Source organism: Lissotriton vulgaris, chromosome 6 (genome assembly GCF_964263255.1).
Source record: "Lissotriton vulgaris chromosome 6, aLisVul1.2, whole genome shotgun sequence".
Classification (NCBI taxonomy): Eukaryota; Metazoa; Chordata; class Amphibia; order Caudata; family Salamandridae; genus Lissotriton; species Lissotriton vulgaris.
Window position 1 is genome coordinate 76,775,477 of NC_141694.1, and position 24,896 is coordinate 76,800,372.

Sequence of the window (24,896 nt, forward strand, 5' to 3'; positions counted from 1 at the left end):
ACACCTATGTTACAGGTTTGTCCTTTTGGAGCAATGACATTATATGTAATTTCTTATTGTCGCCCGATGCATTTTGGGAAAACCTGTTCCCTTCTTCAGGGGCGAGTACCAGCCTGGGGGTGGTAAATAATACGATATCTGAGTCTTCACTGGTGTGTTTCACGTTAAAAGACTGGTATAATAAGTGCCTATAGGCAGAGGAAACTGTAGCTCATGCTAGGAGCAGAAACGTTCTGTGATATGCTTAGAAAGCTCTTCACGGTGTGTGAGGAACGATTCGGTTCTCAAGTGCGCGAGCAATAATTCTGGCTGTATTTATGGTGGACTTCGGCAAGGTTTGAGAACGCGACGTATCACGCAAAGGTGAAATCCAACTGTGGAAATTTCCACAGTTGGATTTCACCTTTGCGTGATACGTCGCGTTCTCAAACCTTGCCGAAGTCCACCATAAATACAGCCAGAATTATTGCTCGCGCACTTGAGAACCGAATCGTTCCTCACACACCGTGAAGAGCTTTCTAAGCATATCACAGAACGTTTCTGCTCCTAGCATGAGCTACAGTTTCCTCTGCCTATAGGCACTTATTATACCAGTCTTTTAACGTGAAACACACCAGTGAAGACTCAGATATCGTATTATTTACCACCCCCAGGCTGGTACTCGCCCCTGAAGAAGGGAACAGGTTTTCCCAAAATGCATCGGGCGACAATAAGAAATTACATATAATGTCATTGCTCCAAAAGGACAAACCTGTAACATAGGTGTTTATAAGGACACACATATATTTGTATCTTCTTTCATGTTATGAACCACACAGATTCATGTAAAGCCTTTATTGCATGATCCACAAGATGAGTTAATAACAGAGTATTATTATTCTTGAATAATCACTGTGTAAAATAAAATTTATGCTGGTAATATCAATGTAGAGACCTGTGTGATTCATTAGAATCATTATTATATGTTAACTTTGTGAGAATAATTTTCTCCTAGGAACAGTGCATCCTGCCTGTAGGCTCCGCTTGCATTTCCAGTCCTTGTTGTTTTTACTATGTAGCCAACATAGTCTAGCAGCTTGCACCCTTGGTTTACTTTGCTAAAATTGTTATAAATTTGAGTGCTCCTCTTTTCTTTCTAATTGTTGGTCTGATATTACCGCAGTAGGATCATCTAATGTTATAACTCGCACAATTTAAGTATATCTTGTTTCCTTTTTAAAAACAATATCGTCGTAACTGTGGTTACCAGAGAAGCGTATAATTTTGCAGTAGCGATCAGATAATGAATAAAAATCTACATTATCGCGTTGAATGGAGAAACTATGAAAAACATTACCCTATCAAAGGTGGCGGCACTGTAGTTGAAGCGCAAGTCTCGCTACAGTGTCTACGATCATATCACGTGGAGGTAACTGTGGTGCGTGCGGTTTTTGGTTTCCCGATACTGTTTATAAGCTGCCGTATTCACTATAGGGGGTTAATCCATCTGACACACTGCGTTATGGTCTTTTCGATGTGAAGCCAGTCGGTATAGTAGACAGGGATAGAAGGTAAGAATGAGGGCGATAATAATCTGTTGACGAAGTGTAGGACATATAGTTGGTTTGTGTGACATATTTGTTTTAATGGAGAGGGGTGAGCAAGTAGTATGCGTTACTTCCAAGACCGTAGAAATAGATCGAACAACTTCTGCGAATAGTTGTGACTTTGTATGACATTCATTCTATCCTACAGAAAGCAGTATCGGCCGCAGTAGCAGCAGTGCTATTGAATTTGAATAATAAATGAGTCACTAATTGCAAATATTTGAAGAGACATGAGTTGTGGAGATATTTATGCAGAATCTTCGATATAAGGCAGAACGCAGGGAATCATTCCTGGCAGTGGCGCTTTAGTTAAGAGGTTTTTAAATGAGTTTCAGAACTTTGTTTCTTCTTTGATAGATTTCGGGGTGTTGTCCTTGAGGTTACTGGTACTTGCCTAATTTTTTCTTTTCTTTTTTCTTTTTATGTGGTAAGTCCGTCACTGTCTAGTCAATTTATAATATATGAACGTTTTATCTCTTTACAGCTTTGGTGGATTGCACATTGAGATATTCTCTTATGTATTTCCTGAGATAATACATTGCTCTAAAAAAGACTGGCGATATACATGAATAGAGGAGTTAGCGTTCACTTAAAATTCAAGACAAAAGGTAACTTTTTATGAAATGGAATAGGTCTCATACAAAGATCACTATTGAGTTCTGGTATGCTGATTCTGTTGCTGTTATAGTAAAATCCTTCTTATGTCCCTTATACAGGACTGTTCTTTTTCTGGATCAAAATATCAATTTCTTGTTACTATACTTGCCATACTACAAATTGGAGAATGTTGAGGTAAGATGTGTATTTTCGCCTGAGTAAAGTATTTGGTTGAGCAATGCACTAAGAACTAGGTCATCAGCTGATTTATTTTTGACAATATGCAGTAAAAATAAAACTTGTGGTACAACGGATTAGAGCAAAAAGGTGTCAGTGGAGAAGGATTGCTAGTAAGTACCCATACAGGATCTCCTGTGTCAGCCTGTATCATTTGATTTCAGGGTTGGTGGTACCAGTTAGTAATTGTTGGTGTAGAATTTATGGCTGTCTCCATTTTGTTTTTGTTGTGTTCTTTAATCAGCACTCTTTTGCAAACTTGTGGTGGTGGTAGAACAAACAGGTTACTTTAGTTACTCATTCTGTCCTTAGTACGTAGGGGCCAAATGAGCACACATTTCCTTGGTGATGGTATATGGCACATTGTGATTGGTATTATTTGTTGTTTTTAGTGATTCATCACATCAGGTTAAAATAAAATACCTGTACAGTATATACTGTGCGTCTAGGGCCAATCGATACAACCATTCTGTTTTTCTTGGGTTATACACTAATTTTATTTATACCTTTTTAGGCTTTCCCTGGGTTGAGCGACCTTGTCTGATATCTGGCAGGTCCTGAGGAAGGTAGTGCCTATTTACACTTCAAGCCACCGAAACGCGTCGACCAATGCTATTCAGATCCTGCTATATGCAGTAGTCTTAAATGGTTGTGGAGACCAAAAACTAATCTATTGTCTCCTACTTTCCAGATGCATGTAGTGATGAGTGTGGTGTGAATGTAGCAGAAGAGGTGCGTATGAATGAAAGGTTGTTGAATGATTGCTTACTGTCTCTTTACCTGGCGGTATTCAATGTTTATGTATGACTATTTCATTATTAGGTAATAATATGTGTATATGTTTATGAGAATAATTTTATGTGTAAAGTGGTTAAAAAAAATGCCAAAAATATTTTTGATAAAAGAAATAAAATAAAAAATGTTAAGACAGATGAATATGTTGAGGTTTTTGCAATTTGTTGCTGTTTAAATTTTAAGTCTAGCCCAGTTTGAATTTGTGCTGAATCAGACAAAAGAAATGTAGTTCTTGAGGGAGCTTCTGTTCTTGTACTGATGTATAGGGAGCGCCCCCTGCATTAATAAAAGGTTCATGGGGCTGGGTAAAAACGACTGTACTGTAAATCCTCAGGCAACATAGCTACCAATTCACATATATACATTTACAAAATATGTACATTATAAATGTATTATATATTATAAATATGATGAGCTCTGTTATTTATGTAAATTTAAATATGTGAATTTGTAGATAGTTTGACTGAGATTTACAGTACAGGAGTCCCCTGGGAAGCCTTTCTCGTGGTGACATCATAGCTAGCAGGAGTAGATGCAAACTTTTTCCATGTATGAAAGGCCACCTGTCAGGTACAGACTCTCATACGTTCTTTAAGAACAGGTACTGGAAGGTTTAACGTCATGGGGGAAAGTTATTACCTGTTTGAATAATTTTTCCTTCATCCATCAGAATCAAAAAATCTGCCTTCCTCAAGAATTCTGTCCTGTGAGTGCAAAGGATTCGGGTCTTGTGTCTGAGAATTCCCAAAATGCATTTCTCTAGCAGGTGACTGGCAACATCAGCATCAACGGCGGCCAAGGGATCATCAAGAAGATAAATCTCTTTATCCTGAGAAGAAAGATAGAACAGATCTATGAAAACAACAGTAGTAATGACATACAATCCTTCACTTTCCCAACAGTAGCAGGAGTACAGGTTAGAATTCCTAGAAAGTCTGGAGAATGACATCCTGCTGCTCTCAGCATGAAAGGTTTACTGTCAATGAAGCCTACAGTAAAAGGAGCGTCCAAGAGGTCCAATGCCTTCTACTAGACCATGTTCCTTCAAATATTCCACCCACCTGACCACACTTTCTTTAGGTTATCCACAAAGACTCGCTGTCTCCTTTTTCATCATTATTACGTTGGGTATACTGTTCTACCAGGCAGCCCTACCAGTTGTCTCCCAAGCTCCGCCGCAGTCATGACCCATGGGTTTGCATACTATCAAACCAGTCCCATTGCATTTCCACCTCTGGTTCTAGGTAAAACCATATTTGAGTCAGAAGAATGAAGGTCAAGCCGCAGATGTTCTACTCTCTTTACCGGCCCTATACTCTGCAGCTGATTATATACTGTGTGTGCCACCAAGAAACTCAAGCTGTACTATGTAGAGATGGCACATCATTGAAGGGTTGCATGAGCTATTTCTACAAATAGCAAATGTCCATCAGACACACTGGGTGACCCTAGTCTCTCACGGTAATAAGCAATGAACCAGCTAAAGGTTTACTGATTAAGAAGAATTGAACTGAGGCTCAAAGTCATTGACATAAGCAAGAAACCCACAACTGCCTTGTCCAGTAGCAGATGTCAGATGTTTTTGTTAGTTCTGTGATGGTTTATTGAAACAAAGAACACCACAAAAAAATGAGAAAATGTCACATGGTGTAGAATATGCTGAACATATTTTAGAGAGACAAACTTGCATAGGGCATAAATAGGAAGGAAGATCTGGTTCACACAAAGTCTGAGAACCTGGAGTAAATCATATGTTTTAAAATATGAGCATTTGCGATCAGCATCACGCAACAGAATGAGATATGCTTTTGCAGGGTGGTAAAGCTACTAAAATATCATCTGGTGCGTGACCATGAGAACAACATTTAAGGCATGTCGAGAGTGGACCTAATGAAGCCACTGTATGTCATAACTAACAAAAATTATGGCTGATCGTAAAGGTCAACACATAAAGGAGGATAGGTTTTGTTCACACAATGCCAGAATATGTGGGGGCTCCTGAAAGTATGTAATACTGTTGTAGTTAAGGAAGAACAGTGTAGACATCCATACCAATGTAATGCATAAATACATTTGTCGTGAACCAATTTGTGCCTGCCATGGATGGAAACAGTTTTGACTAAACCATAGCCCTGCTCCCATTCCACATGCAAAGGTTCCCGGATGATTTTGCCCTCCACCTCCTGTGTTTTTGCCGCTCTAATCTGATACACAGTACTAATTCTCTTCAGGTCATGCTCCAAGTAGGCCATGTAGTGTGAGTGTTCTCATCACGAACTGTGTCAGGTTTCTGTTAAGTTTTATTATTTCTTTGTAAAGTGGACATAGGTCTGCTACTGGCATTGTGTTAATCTCTGGAAGCGGTGTGTACGCCGGTAATACTGGCCATGTTACTCCATCTCTTCTGAGTGGACCTCGTCTTACTTTGTCTTTTGTGTGGGGAGGGCGCCTTTAAACAGTTTATGTGCTCATGGTAGAGGAGCAAAACTTCAATGTCCTCATACGGACAGTATTCAAGGTGTTTCATCTTCAGTGCAAAAGAACAATGTTACTTACCTGGAAACAGGTGGTTCTCCAGTATTGGTGTCTTTCATAGATTCACATGCTTGAATATTCCCCGTCGTCGGAGTGGGAGTCCCACGGTTAATAAAATAGCAATAACATACTCATAATATGTATTATGTATATGTAAAACATAACACATGAAATATACATTAGAATAAAAGCCAGTAAATGTCCAGACATAATTCCTACATAGGAATACATGGAGAGAGAAAAAACACTTGTAGCATATTCATGTCATTATGCTGGTCCAAACTGTAGCCAAATAGGCGCCAGTAGCCCTCCAGAACCTTCTCCTCAGAGCTCAGTACCTCAGATTTTCGTAGCACAAGAGTGACCATAGAGTCTAGGAGGAGGAGAGAAAGCCTCTGAGGGGAGGAGGGTGGGTCGCATGTGAATCTATGAAAGACACCAATACTGGAGAACCACACCTGTTAACAGGTAAGTAACATTGTTCTTCTCCAGTATTAGGGTGTCTTTCATAGATTCACATGCATGAATATAGAACAGAGAGCAGTAACAGCCGAGAAGGCTTCAAAAGTGATGCAACAACATGGAACAACTTTTTAAGACCAATAATATAGCCATGCAAGTCATAACAGTAGGAATGTTAAACCATAACGGAGGAGGGAAGACAGAGGCTCACCTTATTTAAAAAGATTGCGAAGTACAGCCTGTCCCACTGCAGTATCCGCTTCGTTGATGGAACCCAGGCAGTAGTGCTTCGTGAACGTGTACCTGCTGGACCACGTGGCTGCTCTGCAGATCTGATGTAGCGGTACACCGGCGAACAGGGCAGTAGAAGACGACATCGCCCTGGTAGAATGGGCCCTCACTGCAGATTGCAGAGGTTGCCGGCTTTTTGATGGCAGAAGGCAATGGCCGAAGAAACCCAACGAGCAATATTTGGTTTGGTAACTGGACGCCCTTTGTGGAAGCGTCCATAAGCTATGAACAATTGATCGGATTTGCGAAAAGGGGCCGTTCTGCAGATGTAGAATTTCAGGCACCTTTTAATGTCCAAGGAGTCTAAAGGCTGCTCCGCCGGAGACTGTGGATCGGCAAAGAAGGTTTTTAAGAAAACAGGTTTGTTAATGTGGAAAACCGAAGGCACCTTTGGCAAGAAGGTGGGATTGGTGCGAAGCACTACACAATCAGGTTGGAATTGAAGAAAAGGAGGTTTTATAGTGAAGGCATGAATATCACTTACGCAACATGATGAGGTCAGCGCAAGTAGAGTAGAAGAGCTACCTTCCAGGTTAGAAACTTTTAAGTCTGTCTTGTGTAGAGGTTTGAATGGTGCCTTCATTAGCTGGCCAACACGAGGTGCCAAGTAGGTGGAGGGCGCCGAATAGGTGGAAACTTTCGGAACAATCCCTTGAAGAATTGACAAATGATCCTTAAAGAACAGAGCGAGGTGGAGCCATCCTGGCAGAAGCAGAAAATTGCCGCCAGAATAACTTTCAGAGTCGAATGGGAAAGCCCCGACTGAGTCAGTTGTAAAAAGAATGGGAGAAGCTGCACAGGCATGGAACAAATAGGATGGACACCAGCAGCTGCGCACCAATGGCAAAACCTCTTCCATTTGAGCTTGTAGGTTTTCACTGGCCTGAGCGAGAATATCTCTACAGTCTGGCGAGATGTTTAGATGAGCAAATTCAAGGTGCTCAGGTTCCAGGCTGACAAATTCAGAGAGGAGGGGTCCGGATGGCAAATCTGACCCCTGTCCATCGTGAGGAGGTCCGCCAGAGGATGAAGGAGGATGGGCTCACACTGGGATAGAAGAAGCAGCTCCGAAAACCATGCCTGCCGAGGCCATCTGGGAGCGATCAGGAGAATGTGGTAAGGCTGTCTCCGCATCTTCCACAATACTCGAGGCACCAACGGAATTGGAGGAAAAACGTAAGCAAACAGATTGCACCAGTTCATCAAAAGGGCATTGCCGCGTGACCCGCGGTGGGGATGCCAGCTTGCGTAAGATGGGCATTTCCGGTTCTCTGGAGTGGCAAAGAGATCCAGTGGCGGATGACCCCATCTTCGAAAAACTAGCTCGAGTGTTGGTTGATGTAACTCCCACTCGTGGGTCGATGACATGGATCTGCTTAAGGAATCCACTAGGATGTTGGAGATGCCTGGGAGATGAACTGCGGTCAGAGTGATCTGGTGACTCAGAGCCCGGTCCCAGATCGACTGCGCCAGTCGAGACAAAAGTGGAGATTTGGTTCCGCCCTGCTTGTTGACATAGTGCATGCTGGTTGTATTGTCCGTATCAATAAGGACTTGAGTCTCATCGGATCAACGGATGGAACGACTTGAGTGCTAGGAAAATGGCCATCAACTTCAGCCTGTTGATGTGCCAGGCTCGCTGAGGCAGAGTCCACTTGCCCTTTATGGACAGGCCTTGAAGGTGTGCACCCCATCCTTCTAATGAGGCGTCCGTTGTAAGAGTAAGTTCTGGAGTGGTTGAAAGGAACGAAGTTCCTGCCGCAAGGTTGGATGGCTGTGCCCACCATTTGAGAGCTGCCCTCATGCGAGCAGTTACACTGACGATGTCGTTGAAGGAACCGGTGACTTGGCACCACCGTCCAATTCTTCCTGAATGGGGCGTGTCCGTAGCCTGCAATTTGGGATCAATGAAATGCACGATGACGCCATTCACAGAAATTACTTCAAGAGTCGGACTGAAACGAACTGTTTTGCCCAAATTAGGGATACTAAGCGAAGACGCTATTGTTGACGCTCCTGAGACACAAAGGCTTTTGCAAGAGTAGTGTCCAACGTTGCTACTAGAAAATTCCTGCAGGGAGCTGGATCTAATTGGGACTTGTCGGCGTTTATGGAAAGGCTGAGAGAGCGAAATACCTCCTGACAAAGGCGCGTGTCCTGAAGTAGCTGTGTGCGAGACTGTGATTTTAGGAAACAGTCGTCCAGGTATGGAAAAATGTGGACGCCCTGGAGACGCAGGTAAGCTACCACAGGAGCTAACACCTTTGTGAAGACTATAACAAAAATACCAGTGCACATCCCTTCTAGTTGCTATTATCCAATTGGTATCCAGCCACGACAATCCAATATTTTCACTCTCCTTGCTGTCCTCAAAAAGACATGCACAATGTTTGTTAGTGTTCAATGTCCATTTATTATTTATTTATTTCTTTTGCCACACCGTCACAGCCGACGCGCGTTTCGCCCTCCGCGGGCTTTTTCAAGGCTGTAATTTACATACAAAAGAGGATGTCACCAAATAAGTTCAATACATTAAAAGCCACCTTCACATTTGTGGTTGTCTATTTGTCCACAAACTAATATACATACTCCTAATGTGCCCTCATCATATTCGTCCAATTGATAGGCTTATGTTGAGATCAATTTACAGGTTATTGTACACCAAACATATAAAACAACTACGTGCGATCACCTAGCTCCACTGTAAATTGATCTCAACATAAGCCTATCAATTGAACGAATATGATGAGGGCACATTAGGAGTATGTATATTAGTTCGTGGACAAATAGACAACCACAAATGTGAAGGTGGCTTTTAATGTATTGAATTTATTTGGTGACATCCTCTTTTGTATGTAAATTACAGCCTTGAAAAAGCCCGCGGAGGGCGAAAACCGCGCGTCGGCTGTGACTGTGTGGCAAAAGAAATAAATAAATAATAAATGGACATTGAACACTAACGAACATTGTGCATGTCTTTTTGAGGACGGCAAGGAGAGTGAAAATATTGGATTGTCGTGGCTGGATACCAATTGGATAATAGCAACTAGAAGGGATGTGCACTGGTATTTTTGTTATAATTTGCATATGATACTCCATCTCACCTTGAGTGAGTAGGATATCGTGGATTGGTGCTTTAAGGTGGATGAGCACGATACCGGACAAGCACTCCCACAAAGTGTTTCTAACTTATACCATATGAACTCTTAACAAGGGAAATATTTTTTTATATATGTGCTGATCAAACAAAGCAAATCCACCACTTGTTCGTTGTTGTTACCTTTGTGAGCACGTGAGAAGCGGAGCGTAGGCCGAAAGGCAGCACTCTGAACTGGAAGTCTCTTCGCCCCACACGGAAACGCAAGTACTTCCGATGTCGCGGAAGAATAGGGGCATGGAAGTAGGCGTCTTGGAGGTCGATGGTAGTCATGAAGTCTCCCATGGAGAGACAGCGTAAGATCTCCACCAGTGTCAGCATGCGGAAGGATTGGCTCTTGAGATACTTGTTGAGTGCTCGCAAACCCAATATCGGCCGCCAATCCCCTGTCTTCTTGATAATAAGGAAAAAACGGGAATAGAATTCCTTTCCCCTTTGAGATTTGGGAACCACTTCGACGGCACCCTTCTTTATCATAAGATAACCTTGATAGAAAAGTTCCTTGATGTGGGCTGGTGGTGGGCCCGATGGTGGAGTGGGAGGAGGGAGTTTGATGAACTCTAGAGCATGGCCCTTCTCTACAATGTCCAAAACTCAACGGTCCGAAGTGATGGAGGACCATTGGGAAAAGAACAGGGAGATTTGACCTCCAACTCTTGGGGGAAAAGGCAAGTCATTGTCTTTTGGGAGCAGATCCCCTGTAAGAAGATTTCCCCCTGTAGGATTTCGAAGACTGCTGATGGGAAGACTGCTGTTGGTTGTTTGAGTAGCGTTGGTTGCCTTGGTTGTAGGAGCAATATTAGTTGTTTCCTCCTCGAAAAGTAGAAGAGATGCCGCGTCCGCGTGCACCACGAAAAGGCTGTTTCCGAAATTGTAAGGTCTCTAAAGAACGTGCAGTGTCAGTGTCTTTCTTGATGGATTGTAATGCCTCATCAACATGTGCTCCAAAAAGCGACTCGCCATCATACGGCATATCCATGATCTTCGCCTGCACCTCCTGGCAAAAGGATGTGGAACGCAACCAACCCTGTCTGCGTAGAACAGCGGCTCCAGCGAGTTGCCAGAAACCAGTACAGGCAATATCATCAGCGCAGTCAATAATGTCCTCTGATGTCATCTCTCCTTCTTGGAGAAGTTTTAAGGCCTTGGAAGCGTCCAGAACCAGGGCTACAAAAGCAGACATGTCTGACCATATCTGGCGATCATCGCGCCCGAAAATGGCCAAAGCATTAGCCGCTCGTACTGTTGTGGAGGCCATTGTAGAAAACTTGCGGCCTATAGCGTCAAGGCGACGACGTTCTCGATCCGGTAGAGCAGTAACGGGAGACCAGGGTTAAGAGAATGACGCTGAGCAGCCTGGGCAACCACCTAATCTGGCTTCGACTGCGCAATCAGGCATGCTGGAGATCCGACGGGCGCCTTATATTTCTTTTCCAGACGGGGCATCTGCGCCGGTAGGGAATTTGGCGTCTGCATTAACTTCACCCCTTCACTCCAAATAAAATCTATAGTGGGAACCGTATGGACTTGCTTGAATGGTTGATTTTTGAAATCATAGAGGAAGCAATCCTCTTCCCTCTGGACTTCTGGCAACTTGAAGCGCTGAGCCGCCCTATCCATCAGCTGATGGAAACTTGCAATGTCCACCGGAGGAGAATCTCCTGGAGTAACCGGAGGGGGGGGGGGGGGAGGGGGGCGGTGTCTGAATTTGGTATTCATCCCAATCCGCCATATCATCATCATCATCACGAACCTCACCATCTTCGCGGTCTGGTGGAATCTTATCTTCGCCATCGGCATACACTTTAGTATGTATTCGTACTGACGTCTGCACTTGAGGAGCAGAAGTTGGCAGAGTTGACAGTGAAGTCGAAACAGGAACTTCAACAGGCGCAAGAGTAGAAGGTACTGTCAACATCTGTGGAGATGGCGGAAAACCCCTAATTTAGTCGTCCAACACATGCTGGAGATTGGAGATGAGCGAAAGAGGCAAAGTCGCAGTAGGAACTTGAATAGGTGTTTCCTCCTGTAGAAAATATATTGATCCTCATCATCCTCATCATAATCCTGCCACTTGATGACTAAGTCCGATGGACTGCATGCCGCCCTAAAGGACTCGTGTACATCTTCTTCAGAGTCCTGCTCCGAACCCGTGGCAAACAAGGGCGAGGGAGGCGGAGGATCACTGGTCATGGAAAGCTGGTCAACAGGCACCCTGCGACGCTGTTGAAGTGGGTCGATGGTGGCAGACCCAGTGGACGACATTGGCAGCAAAAGCAGCGAGGCAAAAGTAGAAGATATCGTCGACGGAGCCGCTGCCGACGATGACATAAGCGTCGACGGGACCAAACTTGAGTAATCCATCGTCGACGGTACCGCTGTCGACAGTAAAGCCGCGTCGACGGAGCTTTCGTCGACGTGGTTGACGACGAAGACGTCTTCTTCGTCGACGTTGATGGAGTGGTCATCGACGGAGTACTCGTCTGACTTCTTGAGAATTCTCGGCGACGAACATTTGGTCGTCGACGGTTGAGTTTTCTTCTTCGACGAAAAAGATATGGGTATGGTAGATGACACAGTCTTTAAACTGAGGGATACCTTCGTCGACGATGATGACATCAATGAGACAGCCGTCGACGATCCTGCAGCAGACGTCGTCGTCCTGGTTGCAGTCGACGAGCCGGAGACGGCAGATTTCATCATCAGGATGAACGTCGACGCTCCCGTCGATGAAGAAACATGTTTTTTCACAGAAACATGTTGTGAAGATGCAGCAGACGCCTGAGAGCTAGGTCTTTTTGGGCGTGGAAGTAGTAGGAGGAGGTGAAGACACCGCAGGAGCCATAGAAAGAGACATTTTCTTCTTTTTAATGAATGGAGAGGGCAAGTCCTGCACACTACTACGTTTAGATGCTGCATGAGAAGTACCAGACATTAGACTTTCGGCATCAGAAAGTATATTATCCTTGTCCTTAAGTCTCTGAAGCCACAGGAGGAGACGGCCTTCCATGTCCTTAAGGGTTTTTGTAGAAAAAGTTCTACAGAATTTACATTTACCCACCTCATGGTCAGGGTAAAGACAGTAAGGAAAATGCTACTTACCAGTATGCATCTGTTCTTGGCATGTAGAGCTGTAGAGTCGTACACTGTGCATTGGAACGCCACCTAGTTTTGAGCTCGGATGATTGCAGGTTGTTGTCTTCTTGGAGAAGTATTTGTAGTCATGATATAAGTGACCCTCCCTTGGACAATACTGCGCATGGGCATCAGCTCGATCCTTAGATTGCTTTTTTCCGCCACTGGGTTTGGATGAAAGTTTCTCCGCTAGAAAAACTTTTCCAGCAACTTCGAAGCGCAAAACTTCCACAAACTTCAAGAAACTACCTTCGGCATCGAAGACAAGGCTTTCGACGACATAACTTCCATTCCGGTCATCCAAGTGGTCCGTTAGGCCTATCGACGCCGTGCGGCCTACACCACATGGAAATAACTCCATTCAAGAAATGCCCGAAATGCCAGGCAAAATTCCTGCATAGCGATCATCACGAGGTTTGCAACCTCTGTCTATCGCCGGATCACAACGAGTCGACCTGCAGAGCTTGTGCGTCCTTCCGATCAAAGAAGACCATCCAGGATCGGAGGGCTCGTCGACACGAGATGAGGAGATCAGCCCCAGCACAAGGAATATCTTCGACGACGAGGTTCCGCTCGTTCCAGAAGAAGATTCGCCAGATCTCCAGATCATATCAGAGGCAGAGGACTCGGACGACTCGATTCCATCACGTCAACCCCTGAGTACCTCTGCCCCTGCACCCCATACACTGCCCAAGCCAAAGGCGAAGGTCAGCACTCCACCCAAGGGGCCCAGTCGAGACCAAGCGCTCCCTCTTAAAGCCCAGACTTCGAGCTCGGCTCCGAGGAAGACAACTACGCCTTCAGGTGCTTCGGCACCGAGCAAACCACACGTGCCGATTCCACCGCCTCCAACGGCACCGAGGCCAAAAGACTCTTCGGCACCGAAGCCAAAAGACTCTTCAGCACCAAAGCCAAAAGACTCTTCGGCACCGAAACCGAAAGATTCTTCGACGCCAACAGCGAAAGACCCTTCGGCGCCGAAAGCGAAAGACCCTTCGGTACCGAAATCAAATGATCCTTTGGCGCCGCAGACTAAAGTAGTACCGAAAAAAGCTCTGGCTTTGAAACCGTCGACTTCTAAAGGTAAAGATGGAAAGTCAGCTTCCACTCAGAAGACTCCCGCTCCGGTGACAACACTTGCAAGGCCAAATACCGAGGCTCTGAAGCCCTCGGACACGCCTGTCAAGCCAAAAGCAATACTTTCGGCACCAAGAACTTTGCCACAGGACACTGTAAAACGACAAAAACAACCTCTGTCGGAACCGAAAAATCGACGCCGAAGAAAGTTGTAGAGGAAGAAGAGGAAGAATTGTTCAGACCAGATCCTAAACAAAAGAGGATCTACATAAACCCAAAGACTGGACATGTAGGTGCTATACCTCATAAGAAGAGACCAGCAGAAACACCACCTACACCTGTGGTTCCTGCCAAAAAGGACTGTGCAACTTCCCCTATGCACCCTCCCTCTCGTGTATCTCCTTCCTCTCCTATCCCTCCTTACATTTCACCTCAAATCTCTCCTGTAGCCTCTCCTGCATCCTCACATTCACCACAAACTGATGAGGAGTATGCCTTAGGTGGTGGGGAGGATCCAAATGCAGACCCAAATACATATCCTTTAGATGAGGATGTCTATACTTTTCCACTACATAATGTGCCTGATGTCCCAGATCCACAGATATACCCATCAAAGCCCTCTCCTCCAGAGGACAGCATTGGCTTTAATCACCTCTTACACAGAGCTGCTATCTACCACAATGTTACAATGCACTCTGATGACATTGAGGAGGATTTTCTGTTAGATACTTTTGAGCCATCACACAGATCCACTCAAATTCTTCCTATGATCAAAGGAGTCATTAAGCACGCTCCAGAAATATTTAAAGATCCTGTACGTGCTAGGGTACTGAATCCAAGAATAGAAAATAAATATAGGCCTGAACCCTCTGACCCAACCTAAATTAAGGGACATCCTCCTCTAGACTCCTTGGTGGTGTCCAATGCAAGGAAAAGAGCGAATTCACAGACTTCTGGTGAAACGCCCCCACCTGACAAAGAATCCAAAGTTATTGATGCGTCAGGTAAAAGGATTGCTGCACAAGCTACAAATATATGGCGCATTGCGAATACACAAGCCCTTCTCTCACGTTATGACAGGGCTCATTACGACCAATTAGAGACACTAATACAGGACCTTCCAGATCAATATAAAGATCAGGCAACTGAGCTCATTCAAGAAGGCAAATTAATTTCAAATGCCTCAATAAAATGTGCACTAGATGTTGCAGACACAGCTGCTAGAGCTGTAAATACTAGCGTGATACTCAGTAGACAAGCATGGCTGCGCATTTCCGGGTTCAAACAAGTGGTTCTTTGGCCCAGAAGTAGACACTACACTGGAGAAAATGAAAAAGACACCGACACGGCAAAGTCAATGGGAGCTCTACAGTCCACACAGACTAGAGCTTCTTTTCGTCGCTCCTTTTATAGAAGAGGCTCCAAGCAGACTGGAGCAGACACAACAACATCTTTCAAGACAGAAACACAAACATCCTCTAACAAAGGATATTTTAAAGGAGGATACAGGGGCAATAATAACAAAGGAAGAGGACGCGGTAGCAACAGCAATCGCTCCTCCTCCACAACTAAACAGTGACTTCCCTCTGCTCCCCCAACAGCATTCCACTCCTGTGGGGGGCAGATTAACATAGTTCCTGCCTGTCAATAATAGCGCCATTCTAGTGTAAAATAGGTGTGCTGAAACAACCATTAAATAGTAACAGGTATAAATTATTATAAGCACTAGTAAAAGGATGGTGGATTTATCCCATTGTGCTAAAACAATAAATACGGGAAAGTATATAAAATACATGACAGTAATAAATGTGTACTCATACAATGCAACCCTAACTAGATGTACCTAAGTGTACCTAGCATGTATGTGGGAGCAGAAGCCAAGAATCCCTCTAGGATAAAGTCAACCCCATTACCTGAAGTAAGAGACTTTGGGACCCCGTCTTGGTCTTGAGATGGACACCCCGCAAGGGTTGTCAGACCACCGCGAGCAGGAGTGTCTGCGTGCAGGAACCTCAGCATCTCGCGTCAGTGTGTTGGCATGGACGTCCTTTTCTCCTCTGATTACCTCAGTGAGATATGGTATATTCAAGCAGTATTTCCCCCTGTTGTCTCTAGCACTCCAGCCGGTAATGCGTCAGAGAAAAGGGAAAGGGACACCAGGTTTCGTGGATTGGCAGGTCATAATTTATTGCAGCCTTCGTCAGACGCGTTTCGGATAACAAGGTATTCTTGGTCACTGGTGGAAATGCAGTCTGCTTACTATTTTTACGCCGTGTATTTTTTTGATGCTAACACCCTTATCATAAGATTTCATAAACATAAAGGAAACACTTGCGGCAGTTTTTTTTTCTACACTTTGACACGATAGATGTAGTTGATTTATATGCTTGCATTCCCAATGAGATGTTTAGAGGGAAGCTCAATGCCATGGATTTGTATGCATAAATGCAGAAAGTCATACAGTACATTGTTGTCACAAATTAAAATCAGGCATTTGGATAACTGATGATAAAAAGAAAGATATACAAATATCAATTCATCTGTATCATTTGTCAATACATTTATAAATATACTAGCAGCCCGTCCCGACGTTGTCCGGGTATGAATTGCTGCCAGCCAGTAGTATATTGCTTTGTAGGTGTTGGACAGGCCTCGTGAAAGGCTCGCTCCCTCCCCGCATGACAGGGCCCGGACACCGGCTCTCCCGGTGTCACCAGAAGAACTACCCCGGCAACCCGCAGAAGTCACCCGCAACCCGTCCCCCACGGGACGCCAGCTCCCGAACATCCCAGCATCGGCTGACCCGGGCCATCGTCAGCACCATTGCCCGGGCCCAGCCGCCATCTTGGACACTGCACCACGAGGCCGCGTGGCCTCAGCTCGACCCCAACCCTGGGCCTGGCCAGGCCCCGACATCGAGGCACCACCATCCACCCAGGAGGTGAAGAGACCACTTGGCAGGTCAATGGGAGAGAGGAGTGTCGATGGCTCTCCCCCGCCGGGTGCCAATCGCCCCCAGCCTCCCCGGGCGCTGGCTCCAACCCCTGCTGGGTGTCTGGACTCCCTCATCCCGGACCTCCAGACCTCCAAGCGCGAGGGTCCGGACATCAAGGGAGGCCAGACCTATAAATGGGGCAGCTCCAGAGCAGGAAGGCAGTTGTATCCTGGAGTCGAGAGACACCTAGAAGAACTCATCCTTGACGGACTGTTGGCGCTGCCACAGCCCTGCCTTGTGAATCATCGTCCTGCCTGCTGGTGCTGCCGCGGCCCTCTGCAACCTACATCCTCGTCGGGACCTGCTGGCGCTGCCGCGGCCCTCTGCAACCTACATCCTCGTCGGGACCTGCTGGCGCTGCCGCGGCCCATCCTTGTGTGAACCATCGCCCTTGCCGGCTGGCGCTGCCGCGGCCCTTCTCAAGTGAGACTGACCATCCGAGCCTGCTGGCGCTGCCGCAGTCCGACCTTCCAGAACTCCGAGCTCGAGGATTGTGAGCTACCCATCTTACCACCTCCGTACCAGATCGGTACCAAGACTGTCCCGCTACCCCTTTCCCTGCCAGAGACTAGAATTGAGATCTCACTGTATCGTTGATATCCTTGCTTCAAGAATCGTATATAAAGAGTGTTGACCTTATCCTCGTGTGGTGTCCATCTGTGGGGGGGAAGTTACTTGTCTGTACGATCGCTGGAGACGGCCCTCACCGGAGGCCTCTCCTCTTGTCCTCGGCCGACCCTCCAGGTCCCTGTCTAACATTGGTGGCCAGCGGCGCGATCCGAACCAACGCATAATCGTACAGAGAGTAACTCACCCCACGACTCAACCACGATGTCAACAAAAGAAAGCGGATCCACAGAGAAATTCCAGATGGAGAAATTAGAAGAGTACAACCATCGAGAGCTAAAGCAATTTTGCATAGAACTAGGCATTGCTACCACCGGGCTGAGCACGAAAGAGGACTTCAAACACGCCCTAGAATCTTGGGCAGAAACGGGTACGGCCGTACCCCAGAACCAAAACCTCGAGGCGCCAGAAACAAACACCCCTCCGACAGAAGGAAGGAGATCAGGTCTCTCCATGGAGAAGATCCAAGAACGAGAGAAAAGCAGACTCCATGAATTAGAGTTGGCACGGCTCCGGTTGGACGGAGAGCTGAAATTGGCGGAACAAAAGATAACATTAGAACACTTGCGGCTCCGGGAGGAGCGGGAAGAGAAACAAAGGCAGAGAGAACTCGAAGAGAAAAAACTGGCATACGAACATGAGCGCAAGCTAGCAGAGATAGAAATGCGGAAACAGAATAAAGATCTCGGGGTGCCCGAGCGCCCGCACACCCCGGGCACTGCCGAACCCAAAGTCCACATCCCCAAGGATGTTGTCAGAGAATATTATCGAAACGACGATATCCAGCAGTGGTTCAAGGCCTAGGAGATCGCCATGACCTCCCACCGGATTGATTGAAATGACTGGGGAGCCGGGCTATGGGGGAGGTTCGTCAATGAAGGGCGCGACAACCTGCTGCAGCTCCCGGGCCATCAGATGACATCCTATGACCACATGAAGGCCGCCCTCCTCACTCGATACGGACTCACGCCCGAGATGTACCACCAGAGGTTCCGCGACTGCAAGCGGATCCCGGGTACAACTTGGGTGGAGTATGTGAACTATTTCAGCCGAGCCTTCGAGGGGTGGATCAAGGGCAGCCACGTAACCACCTACGAGCAACTCTTTAACCTCATTGTGTGGGAGCACCTCTCCAACAATTGCTTTGTCGAGCTCAGGCAGCACCTCCTCGACAGTAAACTGACGGAACCTCGGCAGCTCGCCGCCGAAGCTGACCGATGGGAAAGCACTCGAGTTGCCCGAAGTGGGCCAAGTGAACCAAACAGAACCAACCAAGGTCCCCATCGCCCCCGAGGAGGAGGAGGCCAGGGCCGGGGCAGGGATGCCGTCCCGGTAGCTCCCGCCAGCAACACCCCGCCCCCGGCCGGTAGGGGAAACCCCCCGATGCGTCCAGGGTTCCGAGCCAACGTTACTTGCCACCGGTGCCAGCGGACCGGCCACTATGCCAACGACCCTAACTGCCCAAAGAACCAGAGTCCCATACCCCGCCAGGTCGCTGCCGCCGCCCTGGGAGAGGAGCAAGCTCCCGAAGATTATGAAGAGTACGAACAGGAACAGCCCGAGTGGGAACCCGCTGCCATGATCCTGGCTTGCCTAGGGGAAAGAGACATGATTCCGCGGGCTCCCCTACCCGCCAACACGAGGAAATACAGCCAGTGGGTGAACATTAATGGGCGCAAGGCCGAAGCCCTGCGTGACACCGGGGCCAGTGTGACGGCAGTCCGCTGTCATCTGGTAACCCCCAAACAAATTTTGCCAAACGTTCTTTGCCCCGTCCGATCAGCGGACAATTCGGAGAGCCTGTGTCGGATGGCCTGCGTCCCCTTCGAATGGGGAGGAGTGTCCGGTATGCTAAAGGTGACTGTCCGCGATGATGCCCCGGTGGACTGCCTCCTGGGAAACGACCTCGAAAGTTCCCCCTGGGCAGCCGTTGAGAGAAGAGAGCACCTGGGGATGTTGGGCCTCTCGGACTGGGCCTGCGTAATGACCCGGTCCATGGCCGCCCGCACCATCCCCAGTCCCGAAGAACCCGAATGGCCAGCACCTCCTCCCCCGATCAACCCAGAGGGAGACGCCCTCAGTACTGATCCCCCAGAGCAAAGCCAGGAAGGGCCCACTCAGCTCCAGGATCTTCCAGAACTGGCCCAGTGGCGTCAAGAGGGTGGACCCACCCAGGAACAATTCCGGCAAGAACAGAAGACCTGTCCCTCCCTCGAGGGACTCCGACAGCAAGCCCTCGCCCAGAGCACAGGAGACACCGCAGGGGCACACTGGATCTATTGGGACAATGACCTACTGTACAGCGAACAAAGAATTGCTGAATTGGGGGCCAGCCGGGTGCTGGTGGTGCCCCTCCGCTTCAGAGACTTCCTTTTGAACTTAGCACACGATGTCCCCCTTGCCGGGCACTTGGGTCAAGACAAAACTTACAACCGCCTGGTAACACACTTTTACTGGCCCAAAATGCGAAATGATGTCTCCAACCACTGCCGGGCCTGCCCCACCTGCCAGGCCAGCGGGAAGAGCGGCCGAAAAATCAAAGCACCCTTGCAACCATTCCCCGTCGTCACCACCCCATTCGAACGGGTGGGAATAGACATTGTGGGGTCCCTGGACCCCCGAACAGCACAGGGGCACCGGTTCATCCTGATCCTGGTGGACCACGCCACCCGCTATCCCGAGGCCATTCCTCTTCGGACCGTAACAGCACCAGTGGTAGGCCGAGCCTTGATGGGGATCTTCTCTCGAGTGGGCTTCCCCCGGGAAGTCGTCAGCGACAGGGGCACGAACTTTATCTCCAAATATATGAAATCTCTCTGGCAGCAGTGCGGGGTTACCTACCGGTTCACGACCCCCTATCACCCGCAAGGAAACGGACTGGTCGAACGATTTAACCGCACTCTCAAGGGGATGATCATGGGCCTGGAGGAACCCCTACGTCGCCAATGGGACGTGCTGCTCCCGTGCCTCCTCTTCGCCTACCGAGAGGTTCCCCAGAAATCCCTCAGTTTTAGCCCCTTCGAGCTCCTGTACGGGCACCCTGTCTGGGGGCCCCTCAGCCTGGTTAAGGAAAAATGGGAGATGACCCCCCAGAAGACCCCCCCGGACGTGTATAAGTACCTCCTGACCCTCCGCAACCAGACCCGGCGATTCAGGGAACTCGCCAAGGCCAATCTTGAGGCCAGTCAGGAGGACATGAAGAAATGGTACGATCAACATGCCTCCTCCATTGAGTTCGAGCCCGGTCAGCAAGTATGGGTGATGTCTCCAGTCGAACCTTGTGCCTTGCAGGACAAATGGACGGGGCCCTTCAAGGTGATTGAGCGCAAGAGCCCTGTCACCTACCTAATAGACATGGAGTCCCCCCGGAAACCCCTCCGGGTCCTCCACGCCAACAGACTCAAACCACACTTCGTACGCTCGGAACTCAGCCTACTGATGGCAACCGATAGTGGGACGGAAGAAGACTCCGAGCCCCTCCCTGACCTACTGAGGACCCGTGAGAAAGATGGCTCAGTGGACGGGGTCCGACTCTCCGATGCCTTGACCCCGGAACAACGCCAAGACTGTCGGGCTCTCCTACTGCAAATTGCGAACCTGTTCTTGCTCACCCCGGGGGTCACCCCCTGGTGCCTCCACGACGTGGACACTGGGGATAGTCCCCCTATTCGACACAGGGCGTGCCGAGTGCCGGATCGGGTGCGCGCCTGCATCCAGGACGAAGTCTCTAAAATGCTCGCACTCGGAGTCATCGAGCCATCCGACAGCCCCTGGGCCAGCCCAGTCGTACTGGTCCCCAAAGCTGCCGCCCCGGGCACCACCCCCGAGCTCCGGTTCTGTGTAGACTATCGGGGCCTGAACGCTGTCACCCGAACCGACGCTCACCCCATTCCCCGGGCAGATGAACTGGTTGACCGTATGGGGCTGCCCGCTACCTGAGCATCTTCGATCTAACAGCGGGCTACTGGCAGATCGGCCTCACCCCCAGAGCCACAGAACGATCCGCCTTCTCTACCCCGGATGGCCACTACCATTTCAAAGTGATGCCATTCGGCATGAAAAACGCTCCAGCCACTTTCCAACGACTCGTGAACCAGGTATTGGCGGGCCTCGAAGAGTTCAGCGCCGCCTACCTGGACGACATCGCTGTATACAGCCGTCACTGGGCAGACCACCTTCACCACCTACGAGAAGTCCTGCACGCCCTCCAACAGGCCGGCCTTACCATCAAGGCCAGCAAATGCCAGATTGGCCAGGGATCCGTGACCTACCTCGGACACCAAGTGGGGAGCGGTCTGGTGGCCCCCCTCCAGCTCAAGATCGCTGCCATCCAGTCCTGGCAGCCACCTGTCACCCAAACCGAGGTCTGAGCCTTCTTGGGGCTCACCGGATACTACCGGCAGTTTGTGAAAGACTATGGCAGCATTGTGGGGCCCCTCACAGAACTCACATCCAAGAAAAACCCCAAAACAGTCAACTGGACCCCGGAATGTCAAGCGGCCTTCGAGAAGCTGAAGGCCGCCATGTGCACCGCCCCTGTGCTCCAGGCCCCCGACTACAGCCGGGAATTCATCGTCCAAACGGATGCCTCAGATCATGGCATTGGGGCAGTCCTCTCCCAACTCAACGCCGAGGGAGTCGACCAGCCAGTGGCCTTCATCAGCCGACGCCTGCTAGCTCGAGAACAGCGCTGGAGCACCATCGAGCGGGAGGCCTTCGCTGTAGTGTGGGCCCTCAAGAAGCTCCGGCCTTACCTCTTCGGTACCCATTTCCGGGTACAAACAGATAATAGACCCCTGCAATGGTTGATGCAGATGCGGGGGGAGAATCCAAAACTGTTGCGATGGTCCATCTCCCTGCAGGGGATGGACTTCACTGTGGAGCATCGGCCAGGCCAGGACCACGCCAACGCGGACGGCCTGTCACGCTTTTTCCGCCTCGACGAGGAGAGTACCCAAAAGGATGGGTGACTCTCCCCGCCTTCAGCTGGGGGGGACGCATGTTGGACAGGCCTCGTGAAAGGCTCGCTCCCTCCCCGCATGACAGGGCCCGGACACCGGCTCTCCCGGTGTCACCAGAAGAACTACTCCGGCAACCCGCAGAAGTCACCCGCAACCCGTCCCCCACGGGACGCCTGCTCCCGAACATCCCAGCATCGGCTGACCCGGGCCATCGTCAGCACCATTGCCCCGGCCCAGCCGCCATCTTGGACACTGCACCACGAGGCCGCGTGGCCTCAGCTCGACCCCAACCCTGGGCCTGGCCAGGCCCCGACATCGAGGCACCACCATCCACCCAGAAGGTGAAGAGACCACTTGGCAGGTCAATGGGAGAGAGGAGTGCCGATGGCTCTCCCCCGCCGGGTGCCGATCGCCCCCAGCCTCCCCGGGCGCTGGCTCCACCCCCCTGCTGGGTGTCTGGACTCCCTCATCCCGGACCTCCCGACCTCCAAGAGCGAGGGTCCGGACATCAAAGGAGGCCAGACCTATAACTGGGGCAGCTCCAGAGCAGGAAGGCAGTTGTATCCTGGAGTCGAGAGACACCTAGAAGAACTCATCCTTGACGGACTGTTGGCGCTGCCACAGCCCTGCCTTGTGAATCATCGTCCTGCCTGCTGGCGCTGCCGCGGCCCTCTGCAATCTACATCCTCGTCTGGACCTGCTGACGCTGCCGCGGCCCTCTGCAACCTACATCCTCGTCGGGACCTGCTGGCGCTGCCGCGGCCCTCTGCAACCTACATCCTCGTCGGGACCTGCTGGCGCTGCCGCGGCTCTCTGCAACCTACATCCTCGTCGGGACCTGCTGGCGCTGCCGCGGCCCATCCTTGTGTGAACCATCGCCCTTGCCGGCTGGCGCTGCCGCGGCCCTTCTCAAGTGAGACTGACCATCCGAGCCTGCTGGCGCTGCCGCGGCCCGACCTTCCAGAACTCCGAGCTCGAGGATTGTGAGCTACCCATCTTACCACCTCCGTACCAGATCGGTACCAAGACTGTCCCGCTACCCCTTTCCCTGCCAGAGACTAGAATTGAGAGGACCCTTGTGTCCCGATCTCACTGTATCGTTGATATCCTTGCTTCAAGAATCGTATATAAAGAGTGTTGACCTTATCCTCGTGTGGTGTCCATCTGTGGGGGGGAAGTTACTTGTCTGTACGATCGCTGGAGACGGCCCTCACCGGAGGCCTCTCCTCTTGTCCTCGGCCGACCCTCCAGGTCCCTGTCTAACATTAGGATTTCGTTTTGATAGCATTTCTTATCTGTGACAGGCCTGTGAAACGCTCCGATTCACAGTGCACTGCTGATGCACTTAAGAGTGAGCGTTTAGTAGTGTGTGAACTCGAGTTTCCCTACTTTATTTTTCCTTGTTTTATTATATAGCGCGAACTCGACAACATGGCATGAGCACAATTTACATTACAGAAGAACACATTCATTTGTGGTAGGCACGGGGAGACAAGGCGATTTGCCTGGAATCACAGGATGTTGAGCTGATGCCGAGATTCGAACGTAGTTCCCCAGCTCTAAAGTTCGCAATTCTAGAACTTGTGGCGGGAGGTGTGTCTAAAAGTGTATGTCGGTGCTGGCCATCAATGAGAGAGAACACAGAACACCCGATAGTGAGAGAAAGCAAGGCCACGTTAGGACTCAAGGACAAGTGGAAAAAATTCCCATCAGAGGCCACACTGTACCGCCCTCGTTGTACATCATTTGGGATCTCCCAGCCCAGGAGACTCAACACAGCGGCCGGCAGACACTACCAGTGCCGAGGTTAAAATGTGGGAGGGTGGTTACACATGAAAGTACGTGGCAACTGAAAAAGCAGTGTGAGGTGAGAGACAAGTAGATAGTGAGTGTTAAAATTAGGTAAGCTGGGTAGAAAATCAGAGTTTATTAGTTACTCCCAGTCCCTAAGGCTAAAAATAATGTGCAAAAGGCGGTGTAGGAATTAATAACCGCGCAGAGTAGTGGTCGACATGTTTCAGCATTTGTGAAAGAAGTTTTCATGCATTCTTCAGGACCAAGATTTAAAACTACTGCTTATAGTGAAGGGTAAAAGATATCACCTGCGACGATCAGGTTATGCTCAGCCAAGGACTGTTATTGCATCGCATCAGACAGGGGATCCAAAGGGAGACAGACAGACAACATGAAATTGGAGAAAGTTAGTGATTTACTTTCCCGCGTTTTTTTGAAATTTTCACAAACAGAATACTGCTTAGTAAGGTCACAACTCTGTACATTTGCAATAGGTAGCACTCACCCATAATAGATGGTTGAGAAGCTTCACCCCACCTGGCTGCGGCTCAGGTATGAGGAGCACCGCTCTATAGTAGGAGAATTAAATGAAAGAAAACGCTTATTTCGAATCCATCGTTGGTAGATGGAAGATATCACCGAACAAA

At 48.9% G+C, this 24,896-nt stretch overlaps 1 protein-coding gene across 1 annotated transcript in view; it reads right to left on the bottom strand.

The window, feature by feature from the left end:
* LOC147706821 (ATP-binding cassette sub-family C member 10-like) overlaps positions 1 to 24,896 on the bottom strand; it is a 1,330,844-nt gene that overhangs the window by 711,470 nt on the left and 594,478 nt on the right. The window contains 1 exon segment of the mRNA XM_086925587.1: positions 3,855 to 4,044. Within this exon segment, the coding sequence (XP_086781713.1) occupies positions 3,855 to 4,044 (190 nt within the window).